Consider the following 21,503-nt stretch of genomic DNA (forward strand, 5'->3'; position numbering starts at 1 on the left):
GGGCTTGAAATCAACATCCGAAGTTTGGTCTGACACCGAAGGAAATGTCGGCGACTTTACGGCGAAATGACAGAAATATTGTTGATTTTACAAAAGAGGTGACGAAATAACGTGGTCTCCATTGACATTGCAATTTCGGCGACACGAAGACGACAAAACGACGGTAATTTGTGGCAAAACAGCCAATATGTCACAAATGTGTTGAACTTCCATATTTAGCGGAATTTCGGCGTACTATCTTTGAAATTCCCCGAAATTTTAAATATTGGGTCCAAGAAAATGAATGCTATAAATTTATTAATGCAAAAACAATTAAGTGCCATGACTTTTGTAACTTCCAAAACTATTAAGTCCTTCGGTCAAGTTACAACTAACAACTTCACAAAACTATTCACCAGCTCTTCGAAATGAATATTTTTTTTTTACTTCACAAGTTAAATGAATGAGCCAAGTATGTAATTTGGTTGGTATAAACCTGGTGCCAAATTATTCCTTAAGCATAGCTCGTCCAAATGAAGATCTTAATCACTTCAAAATTTAAATAAATACAACAGCACATTATTCAAAAGTAATTAAATGTAGCCTTTTCAGCAACGACTTTCAGACACACACCCAAAGCTCGATACTCTCCGAAGAGCCGAGCCTCGTAGCCGACCCGAGCAAAGGCGGGGAAAACAGCCACACCGTGGTCAACACAACAAAACCGTTGATCGCATTACTACTTAAATATTTCTTTTATCATCGCATTACTACTTAATCCAAATAAAAACAGGGAAAAGAAATTAAGTTGTATAAACTGTTCTTCAGCAATGCCCATAAAAATACAACACTATATTTTCTTTTCGTAAAGAAAAACAAACTATATTACTACAAAGTACATACACCACAAATTTTCAATGAGAAAAGCAAGTCAGAAAGCAATAATAATAGGCCTAAAATACCTGAACAAACAAGAAGCTCCTATTCTTTCATCTCAGAGCAATTCCGAGACAGTAAACTGAGTCTACCCAGAATTTTTCATTGTGGCCGATCAAGTTCTGCGAGACAATGCGGCTATTATTATGAACATAGCTAATAATAAAAAAAATAAAATAAGAAAAGATAACGAACATTGCTACATACATATGCTATGTTTTTTTTTATGGGAATCACCTGTCTTCATATGTACATTGGTGACTGTAATCAATATTACTCATTTCAGGCTTCCCAATCTTCATCGCTTTCATCGCCAATATCCTAAACAAGTGAACAGCTCATAAATTGTCAGAGGAAAGAAAGAAAGAAAATCAAATTGAATCGAGCATTGTGCAGTCACAGAAAATGTCTGTATTCTTTGTGTTTGGCTAAAACGTAACCATTAGACTATTTTGGATTATTAGCCAAGTGTAAAACAATAAGATATCAAACACGAGAGGAGATTAATTACCTGTGATTCGCTTGAGAACTCTTCAATATCATCATCGTCGCTCTGCATAGTTAAACTTCTATATAAATTATCTTTTCTACTGGCATTCTAAATGAAAATCTTCAAATTTTAAAAAGTGATTCACTTTGAAAGGAAAAATACAACCAATAAAGCATATATGACTCGGATAAAAGTAATACCTCATTTGCTTTTTTCTTTCCCTTGCCTTTCCCGCCTATAAATCACAGATGCCAGGGATAGGTCGGTCACATGGAAATTGATTGAAAGTTAAACCGAAGAACTTACATAAAAAAAAATTCTAAAAAAAAAAAAATCAACTTTAAATTGGATTTCAAAATACCCAAGTGCCATGTCGACATATTGCATAAGGGCTGACAATTTAATGATTTTATCAATGGTTATTTTGCTTTATATATGTTTAGCTATCGGAAAAATGAACCATAACATGTCTGATAAACCAAAGAGGTTCAAGTTTCCACAGTATGAAATTTCCACAAATCCTAACATGCTGAAATTGAGATGACAATGTAATTTGAATCCCAAATTCTAAACCGACAAACATAGCTTTGGTTATATCCTACATCACCATATATTTCGAATTTTTATGGTTTGGCTGTTTGATCCTAAAGTAAGACAGTGACGTCCTGACGCTCTGGAACCTTGAGCATGGACATAACTTTCACGGAAAATTTAACTCCTTCAGTTACTGCCTGCTATAACTAATTCAGCTTATTGTTCCCAAGTTCTACCTCTTATTGAGATATCACCTTCTATGTTTTTCTAGCTAAATTTCATCTTCGTTGAAGGCCATAAATTGGAACTCTCCTATGTAACTTCTCTCTCTAATTGTAGGAACAAGTAAACACGGTCATACCTAAGGAAATGTAAAAAATTGAGAATAATTTCTCTAGCATGTGGTACAATAAGAAACAGACCTGTATGTTTTTTGTCAATTTTTTTCGCCTTTTTCTCCGATGCTCCATCCTGCTGCAAATAAAAAAGCGGTATCATTGTCGTCAAAATCATTGAACAAGGTGTAATACGTAACACTTATATGGAGAAGTGATGAGGCAACAAAAATCCCAACCTCGACGCTCTTCCTTTTTGAATCAGTTTTTTGTGTCTTCTTGGCAGAAACTGGAAATATCAGCACGTCGAACTTTGCTGAGCATTGCAATTTGAATATTGTCAAGAAATGGAATGAGAAGAAGAAAATTAACAACCTTTCGATGCCGAGGCTTTCTTTGGATTTGTGGGTGTCTTCTGTAAAATAAAAAATAAAAATAGAAAATAAAAATAAAAAAAACTTTCATCAGAGGATATGAAAATCATATTCCAAATTTCACTTAGCATATTGTAGTATTTTGTCCCATTGAAACTTCAAGATATCGCCAAGAAAATATAAACATGGAGTCAATAATAGATGTCATTCAAGTTTCATCAAAATCTCAAGTCATATGTCTTAACTTCTTTTTCTTTAAGAGAAAAACTATATATTTAATATTTACAGAAGAATAGTCTTGGCAATACCCAAGACGAGGAAATACAAAAACATTCTCTGGATTTTCACTTCGTGCTTGGATTTCAAAGATTATCCCCCTCAGACTTGAATAGGGATTGGTCAAGCTCCCTGTAATCAGCCTCATAAAGTCGTATTTCTAACTAGAAACTAATTCACAACCTAACTCAAAAGTTACACCATGATTTCATAACTTCTGGTAGAATGTGATGTGGAAGTAGGTTTAGAGAGAGCTCAACAATCAGCGAACAAGCTAAAAAGAATCATGATTTTTTTTTTACCATCCCAGTAAGATTCTTCCATCATCTACATGCTATTCAGTTATATCATAGATGAACGTTTTAAGTGTCACCTTTTCTTCGACTTTCTTAAACATCGTCGAGATGGTGGTCTGGATAAGAGAACCTCGATTACTGCTTGAATCCTCCCCTGATTTTTTCACCTTACTGGAAGACAAAGATTGCTCCTCAGGCTCGGCCACGGATGGTGGTGTTGGATCTTCATCGTCAATGTTAAATACTATAGAAGAATTTTCTTTCTGTTTGAACAGTTAAGAGAATACATAGACATATATCCAACAAGAAAAAAGAGCACTATAACTGAAGATAAACTACAACTGAGCAAACAAAATTATACGAGAAAAGATACGGAAAAACATATCTCAAGGCAGAACTAGGATTGGTAACATTTTACTAGGATATTTTCAGTAGTTTTATTCTCTTCTTCAGATTCATCACCATCACTTGTGATAGAATCGTCTTCCGGTGAAGCTTCTGCAAACCTGATTCCAGTAGGAAAGGTAAACACAATAAATTTTTAACTTTTAGCTATGCGGAGAACAGGGAAGGACTATCTGGATATGAAATCAAGATTAAAATGCTAAGAGACGAGAGTTGGCTAATATTAAACATTGACTGCAAAGAAAAATTAGAATTATCACTAAGGATTCACATGATCGATTTTCTGCAGCTTCACAAGTTAATCAAAAGAATTCTCATTAGACTCGTTATCAAATGAAAAGTAAGCATGAAATTATCATTGGCAGCACTTTCTATAAAAACTAGTAAGGAAAAAAAAAAATCAGGGAGACACTTTGACTATAGAATCACGATTTTGTATCACAAACATATAATTCGATATTTGAAATAAAAGCAAGTTGAATGAATCAAAAAAATGGGTACTTGAATTTTTTCCCAGCAGTTCTTGCTGATTGCCGAACCGGAGTTAATATTTTGACAGAATCTTTGATTTCATCATCGGAAGAATCATCTTCAAGCATGGGAGAAGGGGATCGGTCTCGTTCATTTTTAAGGCCAACTTGTTTGTTACCACACGATGCACCACCAGCACCACCTTTAAAATCATATTCAGCTTGCTTCCCCTGAAATCGTGAAATACTTTAGACTGGTTTAGACACCGTAAAAAATAAAATAAAAAAATTAAAAATTAAAAACAAACAAAAACAAAAACAAAAGGAGGGAGCTTTATGAGCAAATGAAACTAGAAAAATTCTAGAATTATGTATGGAGAAACTTACATCACTAAGTTCCTCGGGAAAGTCGAGTCGTGATTCTTCTGGGTTATCATCTTGTGTCCCTATCCACCAAGCATCAGAAAATACAATCTGCTACCATGAAGACTTATGAGCAAGTGTTAAATTCGAAGGGATTATAACTTTGTTTCCCCAACTATCTTTAAATTAATATAATATATTATTATAAACAGTAAGTGAGTGAAGTCTAGGTTTCTTGGTATCAAACAAATAAAAAAATTTAAGGCAACAATATGATATGCTATTGCAGTTCCTTCCTAGAGTTCCCGAAGTTAACCATTTCTGATATTCCGGCCCTTGAAAGTAAAGATGACAATATCCTTGCTTCTGACAACACAACAATCCATTTCCAACTGCTAATATGGCACATAATTCAGAACAAAAAAGGAACACTCATATGATAGCATTGAGATTTAGATCTTGCTAGTAGTTACACAGTCATGCAGATTGCAACTTACTACTTTCAATGCTAGTCGAAAATTAAAAATATAAATAAATAACAAACAAAATAACAACATTATTTATGGGCACCCCAATAGTAGAGACTAGTCATAAGCAAGCTCTTTTTATTTGCAGTAATTGTATGATAAAGATGAAGGAAACAAACAAACCATGTTGTCAAAGTAATCCTCACACATGACATTTTTCCCTCCTCTTGGAAACTGCAGAGTCAAATATCTATTCTTCGGATACACTATCGTTCCGAAAAGCTTCATCCGACCCTAGAAAAATAAATTAAGATAAAGTAAGACAAAATTAAAATAAAGAAATAAATTAAGACAAAATTGGTTGCCAAAAAGCAAACCAATAAAGAAATACAACAAAGTAGATCAAACCTGAGGAAAATCGAGATAGAGAATGGGATTCTTTGTACCCAAATCCTTGAGCTCTCCGATCTTCCCTCCCGAGATCGGTGCGAGAAGGCCAGGGAAAGAGAAGAGAAACCTATTTGAATTGATTCGATGTTTCTCGAGGAGTTAAACTATGCTTTAGAAAAACAATAAAATAATAAATAAATAAATTACCTGTTCTTTCTCTGAGACTTCTTGACGATGTCACGACCGTGGTGTTTTGCCACAAGTTTGGAGGGTGCGAGAGAAGTGCATGGTTTGGCTGGGGTTTGGGAGAGGATTTTGTTGGAGAAGGCTAGGGTTTTGAGCCTCTTTCTCTCTAGAGTTTCGGGGTTCAATTTTGACTCGTCTGCTACTGAAGAACCTTTGGTCGTCTTCTTCTTCTTCGTCGCAGGACCACCCACCATTGTCGCAGATCAAGAAGCTCTCTCTCTCTCTCTCTCTCTCTCTCTCTCTCTAGATTGGGCGGGAACGAATCAACTACTTTTTACAGGCACATAGAAGTGAGTGAACTTTCTCTAATTAGGTTTTTGTCCAAACAAGTCTAAAGATTTACAATATAGTCCAAAACTTCTACACATCTTTTTCCTGTATTTTATATAGTTTTATTATTACAAATCAGTCCCTCCTTCGCTCGTCTTTGTTTTCTGCCTCTCTTTTTTTCCTCCTTCAGATAAGATTTGATATTGATTTTGGCCAAGTCAATCATGTTTGCAAACTCTTTTGTGTTTGATTAATTTGTTCGTGTTTTTAAACTAAACAACCGTTAGGTTTTCCAAACAAATTCTGATTTGTGGTATGAACTATGAAGTATGAAATGAACGTATTTTTTCTTACAAAATGTCATATGTGGTATATGTGTATAGAAGCTATTGGGTCAGGTTAGGATTGGAGTGTATAGAAGACATCTGATGAAGTGACTCGAGGGAGTTTTAGACGGGATTGACAATTCTCGTCATTATAGACCCTTGTCTCATTTATTTTATTTTGTCAATTTTCTGTTTCTCATTTCATTACGGGACATCTTTGTGTTTGAACTTTCAACGAGGAACTGACCTCCATCTGGATTATTTGTATGGCTGAAACCAATTTTGTAATGTTAATGAGAATTCCGTTTGAAAAAAAGATTGGTGTGGCACATTTTTATAGTATTTATCAAATGAGAGTAAAAAAAAAATTGCTTTGATATGAAAAAAAAAAAAAAAAAACTTTGTTTAATCTATGTGTGTAATTTTTGTGTCCCAAGGGTCGGGATGTGAATTCGGTTTAAATAATTATCAAAGATAAAAATAAAAATAAAATAAAATAAAATAAAAGAATATTGATTTCTGCTTTGAATAGTCTTTTTCTAGACAATCTATTAATAATTTTTTCTTAGGTTAAAAAAAAAAAAAAAAAAGAACGGAAATCTTCATAAACTAGTGGGGTCTGTCTATTACCTGTTATTTGTAGTAAGATCACATTCACCTGACCTGTGCATAATTGGAATCTCTCTCCCCAACATGAGACTTTTCCAAACGTACGAATCTTCCGGCTTAAGTTCATCCCCGAGAATAGACCCTCTCCCGGTGGCATTTTCAAGCCATAACACGGGCTTCTAACGAGTGTGGGTCTCAAGCGAGGCGCCAGACTTGTTTTGCAAGGAGAGCTTGGTTGAACTCACGAATACTCCAAAGTCGAAGACCTCCCTCCCCTTTGGCCCGGCATACCAAAAATCGGCGCATAGACTCTCAAATAGAATCAATAACACCAACTGGAATTTCGAAAGTCTCGATAGTGTTAAGTGGGGATCGATTGGACGACGAACTTGAGAGACATTTCATTGCCATCCGCCGAGAAACATCTAGACCCCCAACCGTGGAGTCTTTTCAAAACACGGGAAGAGAGGAAGCCAAAGTGGATTCTTTTTGCCCAGGGAGACCGTGCATATCGATGTCCGTGGAGAGGAATGCTTAGCGAAGCTTGAAAGCAATCAAATTCTTCGGTCGATTTATCGAAATTTACTAGCATGGCCTGAGGCTTAGGGGTAAACCTCAAATACAACTAGGCTTCAGTTATAAATTGACTAGCATGTACTAAATACGTCGCGATTTGCCTTTTTGTGGTTTTCGGTTTTACCACGCGGCAATAGTTATGGTCTTGGTGAAATATCGGCCAGCAGAATGCGGTTTATTTATACCAATACTTTCAAACTTCAAAGATTTACATCTGCATAATTTAATATGTAAGACTGCATATTTGTTATACTGCTTGCAATAATAGTGAAAGATCACTCTAAAACAAAAATAAAATATTCTTAGTGTCTCCAACAAAAGACAAGGAGAAAATCGAACAAAAATATAATCGGACCCTCAACATCAGTACCAGAGTATTTTATTTCAAGCACAATACTTTCAAAGCGTTACTGATACATATACGAGCTTCAGAAACTAACCACTGAAAACTTGAAATAAAATAACGATACACCCACAGCAACAACAAAAAAGTATGGTACTCCATAACTCGAAAAGTTGTAAATAATATGCTCTGCTTATGCGCATCTCTCTCTCTCTCTCTCTCTCTCTCTCTCTCTCTCTCTCCCTCAGACGCCAGGCATAGGGAACTGGGTCGTGAGGGCTTCGACTCTCCTCTGAAGATCCGACACTCTGTCGGCCAGCGAGAATTCCGGCGAAACCACAAACTTCATGAAGTCTTGGAGCTTCGAACCCGGCGCCGACTTTTTGGCATCTCGGCTTATCTGAACGCCCTCGTGGATGAAATCCGCGACGGCCACAAAGTCTTTCTCTGTGAATCCCCTGGTTGTCATCGCCGGAGACCCGATTCGAATCCCACCAGGGACCAAGGCGCTCTTGTCTCCTGATCATTGAGAACGAGATCGTGCATTGAAGATTGGTGAAAAAAGAATTCAATAGATAAGAAGGGATGTGAATAGTCGAATAGGACTTTTACCAGGTACCGAGTTCTTGTTGAGGGTGATAGAGGCCATGTCCAGAATTTTCTCGACCCGTGCTCCGTCGAGACCCTAGTTTGTTTATATAGACAATTAATTTTATAATTAACCAGAGTACTGTCTTGGATCTAAATAGGAAGAAGAAAAAGAAAAAAAAGGCATGTACTAAAGTGTTGAAATGTAATGGATGGATTGGATTTCAAGTATTCGGGCCAGAATATATTTGGTTCATGTAGTTTCGAGTGCACAAATGAGAAATACGATACGTTCATAACGCTGCCCAGTAAAAGAACTAGGCTTGATATTCCGAAATGAATTTCGCGTTGATTTGTTAAAAGAAAAATTATATTAATACTAGCAATAAGTACTGAATCACGAACTTACCATTGGCCTCAGATCCACGAGAACCAAGTGGTTGTCACTTCCACCGGAAACCAATTTGTATCCCAGTTCCGTCAATCGTGCAGCAAGAGCTCTGCAGTTAGAGACAACCTACACGGGATAGAGAAAGAAACCATGTCAATCTCAAAATAAATACAAATTACAGTTCACATTCTAAATAAATAAATAAAATTACTAACCAAATTTTACCTTATTCTGGTAAGCCTTAAATTCTTCAGATTGTGCGTACTTTAAGCAAACTGCAAGTCCCCCGATAGTGTGGTTGTGAGGACCACCCTGCAATGAATAAATAAAAGCCAATCGTTTTATATCCCCAGTCATTTTGATGTTGAGAATATCAGATTTATTACGACAAAATAGAATAAGAGCATGTCACCTGTAGACCCGGAAACACAGCATTGTTGATAGCAGATTCAAGATCAACCCCAAGAATCGGATCTTTCCTGAAGAAAATCATGCCACCTCGTGGACCTCTCAAGGACTGAGGACATAATCCAACTATGTAAGCACGTCTGTTGTGTGTATATACATATAGTAATTACTGACAGATTTTTCAAATTCCAACCTTGTGTGTTGTTGTGGTCACAACGTCGCAGTACTCAAAAGGATCAGCGACCACAGAGGCTGCAACAAGTCCGCTTATGTGAGCCATGTCCATCATGAGGAAAGCACCCACATCGTCCGCAATCTTCCAAACAAAACCAAGAAACATTGCGTGAATAGTTTGTTTAAAAGAAGGGAAAGGGAAAGGAAGAAACAAAAAAAAAACATATATTTTAAATATTCTAACCTTCCTCATTCGAGGGTAGTCGAAATCTCGAGGATAGGCACTAGCGCCAGCAATAATGAGTTTGGGACGGAATAGAGTAGCTGTCTTCTCAAGCATGTCGTAGTCTACAATGCCTGTGTTTTGAGATACAAAACAATTGAGGACAAAAAAAAAAGAGAGAAATACTTCTCCATAGCCGATATTCGGCAGTTTTCCATTTAAATCTGATTTAGGAAAAAAAATCGACGATTTTCCACAACGAAACGAAGTAAACTGCCATCCGTCGCCGGTATCCACAATATATCAGCGAATTTCAGTGACTATATAACATTTGATCAGAACAAACTGAGTACCTGTAGATTCGTTGAGTCGATAAGGCATGGACTCGAAATAAATCGATGTCCCCGAGACTCGTCTTTTAGCCGTCATGAATCCATGCGATAAGTGTCCTCCGTGAGGCAAGTCCAGACCCTACATTATACATCATTACATATATATTCAGAAAACAATGTCTCTACAACTGCCAACAAGAAAGAAAGTCGGAAAAAAAGGACAAGGAAAGAGAAGTTACCATTATCCGGTCATGTGGGTTCAAGAGAGCAGTGTAGACCTCGAAATTAGCGGGAGAACCAGACAAGGGTTGAACATTAACTCCCCATTTCTTCGAATCTAACCGAAAAGCCGCTAAGGCCCTATTTTGACACAGAATCTCGAGCTCGTCGATGAACTCGTTACCTCCATAATACCTGATATACCAAGAAAACAAAGCTATTAGCAAAACACAAATAGACACACCATTGATAATAGACTGATTTACACACACGTCGTTTTTCATTATAAATGAGAAAGTGAGTTTTTTGCTTTGTTTTCATCGATCAAGCACGGGCCTCTTCACATGTAAGGTGGTTAAAAAAAAGCAACACTTCCAACAATTGATTAGAGACCGGCCATAACATCAATTTGGATAACAAAAAAACAGAGTCGGCCAATTAAATTCTTCATTTCTTTAATCTAACAAGTTATCCACACAATAACAATGAAGATAAGCAAACTTTTAGTTTTACTCCGCTGAGTAGGAACAAAATCCGTCCCTAAAAGAGTTTCTAAAAATTTCCAGTTTAAAATCATAAATAATAATTCACAACAAAAACTTGATCTTTTTCTTTATTTTCTCTTGATACTAGCTTTACCAATAGACTTTAATAAATATCCATTTTCAAAATACTGAGCACACTCACGGAACTGATAAGTTAATAAAAAAAAAAAATACAAAATTTAGCTTCTTTATTATTATTCTTTCGGCAGAAATGAAACGAAGCCGTTATTATGTATACCTTTTACCAGGCAAACCCTCGGAATATTTGTTGGTGAGACACGACCCAACGGTCTCCATAACCGCACGGTAAGTGAAATTCTCGGAGGCAATAAGCTCGAGACTCTTGAACTGTCTCTGCTTTTCCTTGTCCACGATCGCTCGCACCTCGGGATCGGCTTCGCCGAGGCCATGGTCCACGAAGCTCAACGCGTTACCTGAATCCACAACATGTGAATCTTTTATCGAGGCAATGAAATTATTGCATCGTCGTATTTTTTTTCTAGGGTTTCTTACCGGTGGATTCAGGAGCATAGACAGCGATAGAGGAAGCCGAAACGCGTGTCGTAGAGAATAAAATTGGTCTGAGAGAGATTGGTTTGAGTTGGCTCGGAGAAAGAGCGTGTTTGTGAGTCCATCTGGGCTGTGGCTTGAGAGTTCCGGTGACACCACCGCCGTAACAGGCCTGCATATTTTGGCGGCGAAATGGAGATGTTTTTTAGAGAGAGAAAGTGATGAGTGAGAGAGATAGAGAAAAAGAGAAATTGGTGGAGTGAGTTTCACTTTCTGTTTGGTTTTGATTTGAGGGGTTTATGGTTTTTCTATATTTTTTCCTTTTTTTTCTTTTATTAGGGGGGGTTTAGGGTTTCCGAAGAGTAAAGTGTTTTACTATTTTAATTTTGTTTAGTACAGTTAATAATTATTTTTGAAATTTCATATTTATCAAAAGGAAAAAAAATGTAAGAGAGACTAGAAAAAGTTTTTTTTTTTTTTTTAATACAGTGAAAGTATCCACAATACAACTAACACTATCCATATATATCTTTAATGCACGAGGAAATTGCTAACTAGGTTTAAAATTGTATTTTTAATAACAAATAGTATGAATGTTAGCATAATTTTTTTAGAAATTTGAACTGTATGAAATGTCATTGTAAGTTGTAACCGATGTATATTCGTTGGTTTAAGCTCGATTTTCGGTTTATATAAATATTTTTTTTTAGTAGCGGTTTATATAAATATTATGATGGAAACATAAGCCAAAATTATAGCTTGATTTTGATAAATTGTAAAAGATAAATTTTATTTTCTAGACTTACTAAGTAGCAAAAATCATGAATGAATTTGTATAATAAGATATGTTAAAATTGAACTTTTATCGTGTTTTCAAATAAATTGACCTTCCAAGCATTTTTGTTCATTTATCTATCTCTAATTCTCGTGGTTACTCTTTCGACAGCCTCTGACAATCTCCGATGAAAAGACACGGAATTAATTTTTAATTTTTTTCATTTTATACTTTATTATTAATTAAAAAAAAAAAAATTGTATATTTGCCCCCTGATTTATGGCCTCACTGACAGAAGATGACTTATGATATAAAATCGAGGTTATTGGACCTCAATATCACGACCGACAAAATTGATGGACCTTCCGTGTATTATAAGCTCACTCCGTCAGTTAAATGGCCACGTGGTAGTCACATGGTACCAGAGGTAAATGAATTTACGAGACTGTCCTTGGACTCAAGTAAATTGCTTTGATTTTCATTTTATTGAAAAAAATTCTTATTGTCATATGTTGTTCTCACTTGGTCAAAGCTCGTCTAATTCCGATTAAAAAAAAGCTCCTCGTCGAACAAACGAAAATGTCCGTCGAGCTGCATATTCCTGACGTTGTCGCTGAGGCTGGTGTCGTCGGCGTGCGGGGCGGCGGTGATCCTGCTGCACGCGCCCACCATCGCGGCGACGGTGTCGGGGGGGCGCTGGCACGGGGCCCACATGGTGGGGACGGTAAAAAACTTAATCTCAACCTCCGTGAGACAAGCCCTGGAACAGCCTCTCAACTACGCCAGGAATTACTTGCCCCATATTCTGGAATCGTGCGTGAAGAGAGTGATTTACCTGGACTCCGATCTGATCGTGGTGGACGACATATCGAAGCTATGGCGGACCAGCCTGGGGTCAAGAACAATCGGAGCACCGGAGTATTGCCACGCGAACTTCACCAAGTACTTCACTCCCCGGTTTTGGGGAGACCTGGCCCACTCGGCGGCGTTCTTGGGCCGGAGGCCCTGTTACTTCAACACGGGCGTGACGGTGATGGATCTGGAGCGGTGGAGGCGCGTGGGGTTCACGGAGCGAATCGAGAAGTGGATGGAGGTGCAGAGGAGGGACAGGATCTACGAGCTGGGCTCATTGCCGCCGTTCCTGCTGGTGTTCGCGGGACACGTGGCGCCCATCGAGCACAGGTGGAACCAGCACGGGCTGGGAGGGGATAATGTGAGGAGGGACAGGATCTACGAGCTGAGCTGCAGATCTGGAGGGGAATGGGTCCGGCGATGGGTTTTCGGCAAGATCGAGCTTCTGGAGGCTTCGTGGATGTGCCGGAGAGTTAGGAGCGAACGCTAGTTCCGCGGGTCGGGGTTAAACTGGCTGGGAAACTTCGCGGGGACGGATGTTCGGAGGCTGAAGATGAAAGGCTCATAGACCGTGTTTAAAAGCAATTCGGAAGGTGGTGGGGGTTCACTTTAACGGTCGGTCATGGAGAGAAAAACTGATGAAGAAGAAGAAAGAGAGAAGCTTCAGAAGAGAGAAAAAAAATTTGTTTTTTAAATTAATTTTTTAATTACACTCCCTCATCCGACTAACAAAATAACGATTTTACCCTTATTTACCAGAACACGTGCGTTCCACGTGATTATTTAACTGCCGATTGGGCATCTTTTTTGACGGAAGGACCCAACTACTACTTTTTTATATAACAGGGGGTTAACAAATAGTTTTAAAAAGATAGGGGGCATTTTGCAGTAAGGCCATAAATCAGGGGGCAAAGATACAATTTCTTCTAAAAAAAATTGAATTTCTATGAAATTAATCGGATGTAATCAGAATTAAGCGCAACATCGACTCATTTGGGCAACCTCGATTATAAATATAATTGTAGTTTAGCCACTTTTTTTTTATGTTTACTATTGCATCTAAATTGGAAGAGATAGGTGGATTTGAATAACCAATCCATCTTTATCTCGTTTTACATTAATTTATTTAGCCTAATCTATTTATCTTAATTGATCCGTCTTGTTTTCCCTACTGCCATAGAAGACCTTAAATCGTGTTGTTGATATATAGATATGGTATTAACTATTAAGATGTTTTATAAGCGTATAAAAAATAATAATAATAATTTTGCAGAGATTTAATATTTTTTTAAGCGGGTAAGTGCTGTTTCGCAATGACACAAACCAATGTTTCCAACACAAACCTGAGTCATAAGAAAAACCTGTGAGAGAGACAATCCCATATACTATGAATAGGAGAGAACAACTCGCCACTCTATTTGAAGCATGTAGGGCCTTGGAACCACTGACCCAAATCCACTCTCAATCCTTGAAAGCCGGTCTCCACAACGACAGTCTTTTCGCCACCAAACTCAACGCCCTTTACGCCAAACACGCCTCCCTCGCCCATGCACGCAAGGTGTTCGACGAAACGCCTCACAGAACCGTCTATCTCTGGAACGCCACGCTCAGAAGCTACTGCCGAGAAAACAAGCATGAAGAGACTCTCCGTCTCTTCAGAGACATGGTATCGAGTGGCGATACACGGCCCGATAATTTCACAGCGTCGATCGTCCTCAAGGCTACCGCGGGCCTGAGGGCGCTCGATCACGGGAGAACGGTCCATGGATTTATACAGAAACGCGACGAGATCAGCAGAGACATGTTTATGGGGTCTGCTCTGATCGAGCTCTACTCGAAATGCGGAGTCATGGAAGAGGCTTCGCGGATTTTCGAAGAATTTTTTGTGCCCGACATTGTTCTGTGGACTTCGATGATCACCGGGTACGAGCAGAACGGCGAACCGGAAGAAGCTCTGAGATTATTCTCCCGAATGGTTATGGAGAATCGATCGAAGCCCACGAGAGTTACTCTCGTCAGCGTCGTTTCGGCATGTGCCAGGCTGTCGAGCTTCACGCTCGGACGTTCGGTGCACGCGTTCGGGATCAGAAGAGGGCTTGACAGCGATTTGTGGGTCGCTAATTCGCTTTTGAATCTGTATTCAAAGACGGATCGAGCAAAATATGCGGTCAGATTGTTTAGAGAATTGCCCGAACGGGATGTTGTATCGTGGAGCTCGGTCATTGCTTGCTGCGCACTCAACGGGGCTGCTTCGGAAGCTCTTGCGCTCTTCCACGAGATGCTCGGCGAGAATATCGAGCCCAATTCCGTGACTGTGGTCAGCGCATTACAAGCTTGTGCGATCCTTTGTAACGCCGAAGAGGGTCGAAAGATCCACGAGTTCTCGGTTCGGAAAGGCTTCGAGACAGACGTTTCGGTATCCACAGCTTTGATAGACATGTACATGAAGTGTTTTGCTCCCGAAAAGGCGGAGGAACTCTTCGAAAGAGTGCCCGAGAAAGACGTGGTCGCTTTCTCGGCGATGATGAGCGGTTTCACTCACAACGGAATCGCTAGCCGCTCCGTAGAAGTCTTTCGATCCATGTTGTCGAGTGAAATCAAACCCGACGCGGTTTCCACGGTGAAGATTCTCTCGGCTTGTTCGAATTTGGGGGTTCTCGATCTAGCGCGGTGTTTTCACTGCTACGCAAAGAAACTAGGGTTCGATGATAACATCTTTGTCGGAGCTTCTCTCGTGGAGTTATACTCGAAATGTGGGAGCTTGTACAACGCCGTCGAGATCTTCGAAGCGATCGAGGAAAAAGACGTTTACGTATGGTGCGCGATGATCGAAGCTTACTCGGTTCACGGACTCGGAGAAAAAGCCATTGATCTATTCGATCGAATGGTAAAAAACTCGTTTTGTAGGCCAAACAACGTGACGTTTCTCTCCGTTCTATCGGCTTGTCGACATTCGGGTCTGGTCGAGAAAGGGATAGAGATCTTCAACGTGATGACATCCGAATATCACCTCACGCCAGACTTCGATCATCACGCGATAATGGTTGATCTTCTTGGTCGGAGCGGAGATTTGGACAAAGCCGTTGAGTTTATAAACAAAATGTCGTTTCCGGACGAGCCTCGCGTTTGGGGAGCCTTACTCGGGGCGTGTGGGATTCATCACAACGTCGAGTTGGGAGAGATTGCCGCGGAAAAGCTTTTCAGATTAGATTCTAATCACGCCGGGTATTACAAGTTGTTATCGAATATATACGCCGTGGACGGGCAATGGGAAAGTGCAGCCAAGCTCAGAAGTTGGATAAAAGATAAAAATATGAGATGGACATCTGGGAAAAGTTTGTTTGGCACGATTGATCTCGTGCCGAATTGCTAATTAAGAAGATGTAGAAGCGGGTGTCAATCGTTAAATATTGGGAACATGTTTGAATAGAGAGAAAAAATGGTTATTATGAGTGTTGTAGTGTACATTGTTCAACTAAATCCACCATTTAAAAGGAACCCACAAAAATAATGTACAGAAAAGTGTGGGGCATTTGATGCAATGATTCACCAAAACAAAATTACATTGTGTTTCCTCTATGCAGATTCAGAATATATAAAAAAAAAAGGCCATAATCAGAGTTTCATTTTAAATTTACTACACAACTCATTCACCACTGACCTCAAGCAGGTAAAGTTCAGAATAGTAAAAAAAAAAAACGACCTTGTCGGAACAAAACAATATTATGCGATCGCACTCTCAGTTAACTCTGTTGCCAATGGTTTGATAAAGAGATTTCAGCTGTGTGTTCCACTTGTCTATCGCTGTATACTTCTTCATTCCCTTTGACCTGAAGAATCGATGAACATCATTGACCGATCTCTATATAAGAAAATGGGTGTGATTGATTAGATTGCGAACACCGAGACACTATTACGTACCTGTCACCGCGTTCCAGTAGCTTGTTGACTTGATCGATGTGACCGTCGATTCGATTATCCAAAATCAGAGAAACCAATAGCTGCTCAACATCTGTCTCCGGCACATTGAGTTCCTGAGAAAAACCAAAACACAATATAGACCATTACGTACTAGACTGTCTGTTTTCCTCGTGCCGCTGCCAAGTAATTAGCACAGCAAAAAATCTAGGAGGTTTGAGGGAATAAAATTATAATCCAAATTAAGATCAGTTGGAAATTTGAGGAGTCCCCGCACAAAGCAATTGAAAATGACAAGGATAGATCACCTTTGAAATGAAAGGGATGCGGATTCTAGTGTATGGCTTGATAAGCTTAAGAAGAACCTGGGTTCTCACATTCTTCAAAAGATCTTCGATGTAGTTTCGGATGAAAAGATCATCCATTATCGTCCTCCTATTGCTCTGAAGATAGATTTGAGGGTTAGTTTGAACAAGTATGAATAAAAGAACATTTTAAGATGTAAGACCAAGGTATACAGACATAAAAGTAGCATACCTTGAGAATTTTCTCGAATTCCATAATCTCGTTCTTTTGATACGCTGCTATCAGATTTGTCATTGCCAAAATCTCGGGATCGTTTTTGTACCTGTGGCTTATCGATTTAGTTGCAAAGAAAAGTGTCTCAAACGCAAAAGAATAAAAAATAAAAAAAGGAAGAAAATTCCAACACTTACGGCTTTGCCTCTTGACCATCAAATGGATTAACCTCAGACTCCATCAGCATATTGGCAAGAACGAGATATCTGCCAAGAAAGATAGGACAGCGTGGATATTAATATAAAAATGGCTCCTCATTTGATCCACACTACTACGACAGAATTAAAACATGTTTATACAACTCAACTCGGAGACACACCACTCAACCAAACCGAAGTATAACATAGCATATGAATTATCTCAGCTGAAGAAAAAGCTAAAAGATAGGCCGGGATTGAATTGCAAACGTACTTCAAGCATTGGATACGCCTTTGATTCCCAGCTTCATCGTAATTCTTAAACGCTTCAAAGAAATCTGTGGCCGCCTCAGCCCACTTGCGCTCTGCCATGTGCATTTTACCGCCACACTCACGAATGATTCCCATAATTCTAGGATGAGGAATCGCTGACTTAATCGCAAGAGCTTTCTGGTATAGTTGCTGCATTATTACCCACAATACAATCGATGCCCCATCAAAGACGTTTACAACCAAATCAAGGGATTTCTTGAAACCCCTAAAGCCACTTGAAGTTAATTAGGCTTGTATTATTTTTTTTTTTTTTTTTTGCATAATTACCTTCAGCTTTTTGTTATTCTTTGTTTCGGTATACATTTGAATCTCAATAGCATAAACCTCTAGAAGCTGACTTCCTTTCTTTTGGTCATCTGAGCCATCTTCCTTTTGACATGATTTATGAAGTTCCTTCAAAATCTAATCACATATCACGAGCGTGAATTATTATTCCTTAAAAATTTCATCACAAAATCAGAAGAAGAAAAAAAATCATCAACAGTAGAAGCCGGTTTTGTCAGGACATATACCTTACTCATCCGCCCATATTCACCCATGTCAAACCAGATCTTGCAAAGCTTGAGATTCGTTTTAAACCAAAGTCTCTGCAGAAGAAGGAAAATAATAAGACCACGATAAAAGCCATGCGATCACAAACATTAGACTTTATGGTTACCTCGTTCTTTGCATCTTCAAGTGCCTTTAGGGTTGTCTGGTAAAATTCCTTGAGGAGACCGAAGTTCTGACTGGCTGACCCAGATACAAAGTCCATAATGTTGTTTATGCATTTCTCGCTATAATTCCTAGTCACCGCTGATTTTATGTATGTCAACATCACCCTGTAAGCTTCCATCATTTCTTTATATCTTCCCAACTTATAATACAGCTTCACAGTTTGCTTCAGTGCTTTGAACCCCCTAGACACAGGTACAACAATCGTCAACTAATATCAAGAATAGACACTTTGGAAGATTATATCATAATAACCCATTTACGTCAAATTTACTCATTTTTATCCATATCTTATGTGTAAATATCGAGAACCTTTTCATATAGTTACACCCATTTACTTCTGGAAATAGTTGCAGAGATTCTCAAGTCAAAAGCAATGGTATAACAAAAAGTTTAGGCCATCATACACCAGTAACCATATTTTTCATTTAAAAAAACTGAATTCGTGAAACTCACCACTCAGCCTTCTCGGGTTCCATACGGACTACTTCAGCAAACCCCGTAAGAGCTCCTTCTGGATCTGATTCCACCAATCCTGTTTTTTTCCGTAGAGTTAGAAGGTCATCTAGGTTGTCAATTGAACTTGACCCACATAATAACCGAACTCCATAAACGATAAAACCTAGAAAGTACATCCTCTATCCTATATATACATATAAATGTCTGTGTCTAATAAGGAAACTAAAAGATCATGTAACTTCATTTAACAAACTTGACCTCCAGTGACAGGGTTTTCTAGGATATCAGAGCATCAAATACACAGCTTTATTCGAATATTTTGATCGACTTTTAAGGAAGATATTAATAAAATTATAAAGATTCACCAAATACAATATGTCCTCTTTCTCGAATTTCGTAAGCTCAACATTCGCCACAAAGGCACAAACTATCACATAATCTTTTTTTGTCGAACCCAAAGTCAGTCACAAACTCAAAATCAAGGAGTATGAGTACATTAAAAAACTATATAAGAATCATCCAGTGAATAACCAACTAGAAGCGAAAACCGAAATGAAAATAACCTTTGGAGTTGTAGTACTGATTCTCAATATCCACGTCTTGTTCCTCGGGTTCTTCATCAGAGTACTCGAACCCGTAATCTTCCATATCCGCGTCTGCAATATTCGGAAAAAAAAATAATCTATCACTCTTTCCGTTACTTAATCTATAAATTACGAAACCGAACAACGATTACAGAAATCAAAGTCACCATTATTTCGTTCCATAAACCTACTGGCAATGAGCCTAAAAATACCATAAAGGAAGCGAAAATTAAAGAACAGAAAGGATAAACCCAACGAAGAAGAAGAAGAGTCAGTCTCTAACCCATTGGATCCGATTGATGGTTTTAGCTTCTTCGTTTCTATGGTTCTTCTTCTTCTTCTCTTCGTCTCTGTCTCTGGTCGTAAAATGTAGAAACCAATTCGAACGCCCTTTTTGGGTTTCACTTTCCTATAGTTCGTTTATACGACATTGCGTTTTAATGTATAATTTTAAAATTGATGTCATTTTCACTCAAATTCTTAAAATTTGGGCCAAGTAATGTTATAATTAAAGATTTTGACCCAACATTACTAAATTCAAATCATTTTTTCAAAATTAACAAAAATTTATATTTGACAGTTTTATTATTAAATGTATTGTGCAAAAACAACATAATTCATTTCATAATTTTATAACAACTCGATCACGAAATAAAGAAAGAGATTTGTAAACAACTAGCCACTTGAGGAGAGAAGTTTTAAAATAATATCCCAACTATTAGTTTATTAGGGAAATAGCCCAAATTATTTTGAGTTTCCAAAATTGTCCTTTACCCCCAATTTCGTACGTTTTATTCCTCCAGACCCACCTCTTCTTCTTCTTCTTCGTCTCTGTGGTTCTTCTTCTTCTTCGTCTTCTGTGGAGCGAGTTCTACAAGCCTAGCACACCATTCCCGGACCGTGAAGCTCGAAAATATAATCTCTGCCATGAAGAATCACACTCCGACTAGCGATTTCCTTTTGGACTCTCTCCCCGCCGCCGAGCCTCCGGCGATCAAAGATCCGACGGCGAGTCGACGGGATCGCCCACGCGCCGCCGCTTCGGAGAAGGGGAAATGGATCCTCCAGGCGTTTGCCGTCGTTCCCGGTGCCGGAGTCGAGCTCCGCGACGGCGATTGCGTCAAGATCGGCGAGGCGACCTCGATCTTGGCCAAATCTGAGACAGGTATGTTGTTTTTCAAATGGTAAATATTATTTACTATCGAACGGCGATTTGTAAATATTATTTACTATCAAGGTTATGATTTGGACAAATTGGAACGAGCCGACGAGTATGTGTAACATTACTGCAGTTATTTTTCATTTTGCACATTTTACTATGAAAGATGAAGAGAAGAGATCACACTATAAACGACATTGACTTTCTCGCTTCAAGATGTTGGTTTTTTCAAATGGTAAATATTATTTACTATCGAACGGCGATTTGTAAATATTATTTACTATCGAACGGCGATTTGTAAATAATATTTACTTATCATTTTTATGAATAATCTAACCCAAAATCGTTCGGAGATGACGTCTAGGGTTCAGTTAATAATATTTACTTACAATTTAATGGTTAATCTAACACAAAATTGAGCGGGGATGAGGTCTAGGGTTTCAGTTTGGGTGTTTTATGAGATCGCAAAGAATTGTTAATAATATTAACTAACCAATTTACTTCGTCGGCGCCGGAAGTGGAGAGATTGAAGGATTTGAAATTACCAGAGATTGAAGGTTGAGATACTCACCATTTTTTCTTCGTCGGCTTCGGAAGTGGAGAGATCGTCGGTTTCGTGTTCGCGAATGAGGGTAAAAGAAATTCGTTTGGCGGAGAGGTTTGTTTCGAATGAGGGAATTGTGTTTTGCGCTCTATTATTTGAACTAAGGGTAATATAGGAATATTAAATTGTTTGGTAGTGGATTGGGCTACTTACTTAAATTTTGTGATAGTTGGGCTATAATTTTAATAGAGGGGGTCAATTTGGGCTAGATACCTAGCCGCCCCCTAAAGAAATAGCCACAAAATATATTTTTCTAAGAAATTAGTTCTCTGTTCTTATTTTAGTAATAAAATTATTAAATTTTAAATTTTAGT

At 38.4% G+C, this 21,503-nt stretch overlaps 4 protein-coding genes and 1 pseudogene across 4 annotated transcripts; 2 read left to right on the top strand and 3 right to left on the bottom strand.

Moving 5' to 3' along the window:
- Window positions 1–773: 773 nt before the first annotated feature.
- On the bottom strand, window positions 774–5,854 carry RHL1 (root hair initiation protein root hairless 1 (RHL1)). Its single transcript, XM_089627944.1, has 14 exons — window positions 5,523–5,854; window positions 5,334–5,442; window positions 5,109–5,219; window positions 4,483–4,569; window positions 4,127–4,326; window positions 3,619–3,726; window positions 3,298–3,490; window positions 2,650–2,689; window positions 2,514–2,563; window positions 2,362–2,413; window positions 1,606–1,640; window positions 1,427–1,468; window positions 1,153–1,236; window positions 774–1,037 (listed from the first exon to the last, which is right to left on the bottom strand). Exons 1-13 carry the CDS (start codon window positions 5,753–5,755, stop codon window positions 1,198–1,200), a joined length of 1,299 nt encoding a protein of 432 aa, XP_089484070.1. The 5' UTR covers window positions 5,756–5,854; the 3' UTR covers window positions 774–1,037; window positions 1,153–1,197.
- Window positions 5,855–7,693: 1,839 nt separating this feature from the next.
- On the bottom strand, window positions 7,694–11,348 carry SHM3 (serine hydroxymethyltransferase 3). The gene is made up of 11 exons (XM_089628396.1): window positions 11,079–11,348; window positions 10,804–10,999; window positions 10,041–10,215; window positions 9,823–9,940; window positions 9,491–9,603; window positions 9,266–9,388; window positions 9,077–9,181; window positions 8,890–8,976; window positions 8,683–8,790; window positions 8,298–8,370; window positions 7,694–8,204 (listed from the first exon to the last, which is right to left on the bottom strand). Exons 1-11 carry the CDS (start codon window positions 11,251–11,253, stop codon window positions 7,930–7,932), a joined length of 1,548 nt encoding a protein of 515 aa, XP_089484522.1. The 5' UTR covers window positions 11,254–11,348; the 3' UTR covers window positions 7,694–7,929.
- Window positions 11,349–12,206: 858 nt separating this feature from the next.
- Window positions 12,207–13,192, top strand: LOC149383911 (putative galacturonosyltransferase-like 7 pseudogene; annotated as a pseudogene).
- Window positions 13,193–14,042: 850 nt separating this feature from the next.
- Window positions 14,043–16,438, top strand: LOC149383912 (putative pentatricopeptide repeat-containing protein At3g01580). The gene has a single exon (XM_089628796.1). It carries the CDS (start codon window positions 14,090–14,092, stop codon window positions 16,073–16,075), a length of 1,986 nt encoding a protein of 661 aa, XP_089484922.1. The 5' UTR covers window positions 14,043–14,089; the 3' UTR covers window positions 16,076–16,438.
- On the bottom strand, window positions 16,211–19,842 carry FUS12 (proteasome family protein). The gene is made up of 12 exons (XM_089628797.1): window positions 19,710–19,842; window positions 19,406–19,498; window positions 18,840–18,918; window positions 18,328–18,568; window positions 18,182–18,256; window positions 17,937–18,071; window positions 17,611–17,798; window positions 17,337–17,405; window positions 17,158–17,248; window positions 16,929–17,063; window positions 16,624–16,736; window positions 16,211–16,532 (listed from the first exon to the last, which is right to left on the bottom strand). The coding sequence occupies exons 1-12, from the start codon at window positions 19,711–19,713 to the stop codon at window positions 16,442–16,444; spliced, it is 1,314 nt and encodes a 437-aa protein (XP_089484923.1). The 5' UTR covers window positions 19,714–19,842; the 3' UTR covers window positions 16,211–16,441.
- Between the last annotated feature and the right edge of the window lie 1,661 nt (window positions 19,843–21,503).

This window comes from Urtica dioica, chromosome 10 (assembly GCF_054948205.1).
Source record: "Urtica dioica subsp. dioica isolate 48M chromosome 10, U.dioica_male_clone48M_v1_H2, whole genome shotgun sequence".
Classification (NCBI taxonomy): Eukaryota; Viridiplantae; Streptophyta; class Magnoliopsida; order Rosales; family Urticaceae; genus Urtica; species Urtica dioica.

Bases quoted from the DNA above. Each gene is read 5' to 3' on its own strand.
- RHL1 (XM_089627944.1), bottom strand. From the start codon at position 5,755: ATGGTGGGTGGTCCTGCGACGAAGAAGAAGAAGACGACCAAAGGTTCT. The intron at 2,414-2,513 runs GTTGGGATTTTT...TTTTATTTGCAG, and splicing joins CAAAAAGGAAGAGCGTCGAG to CAGGATGGAGCATCGGAGAA. The intron at 1,641-2,361 runs GTCTGTTTCTTA...TGTGATTTATAG, and splicing joins AATTGACAAAAAACATACAG to GCGGGAAAGGCAAGGGAAAG.
- SHM3 (XM_089628396.1), bottom strand. From the start codon at position 11,253: ATGCAGGCCTGTTACGGCGGTGGTGTCACCGGAACTCTCAAGCCACAG. The intron at 11,000-11,078 runs GTAAGAAACCCT...TTGTGGATTCAG, and splicing joins CTATGCTCCTGAATCCACCG to GTAACGCGTTGAGCTTCGTG. The intron at 9,604-9,822 runs GTACTCAGTTTG...CTCAAAACACAG, and splicing joins TCGACTCAACGAATCTACAG to GCATTGTAGACTACGACATG.
- LOC149383912 (XM_089628796.1), top strand. From the start codon at position 14,090: ATGAATAGGAGAGAACAACTCGCCACTCTATTTGAAGCATGTAGGGCC.
- FUS12 (XM_089628797.1), bottom strand. The intron at 17,799-17,936 runs GTAATTATGCAA...GTAATAATGCAG, and splicing joins AGAATAACAAAAAGCTGAAG to CAACTATACCAGAAAGCTCT. The intron at 17,249-17,336 runs GTAAGTGTTGGA...GATAAGCCACAG, and splicing joins GATGGTCAAGAGGCAAAGCC to GTACAAAAACGATCCCGAGA.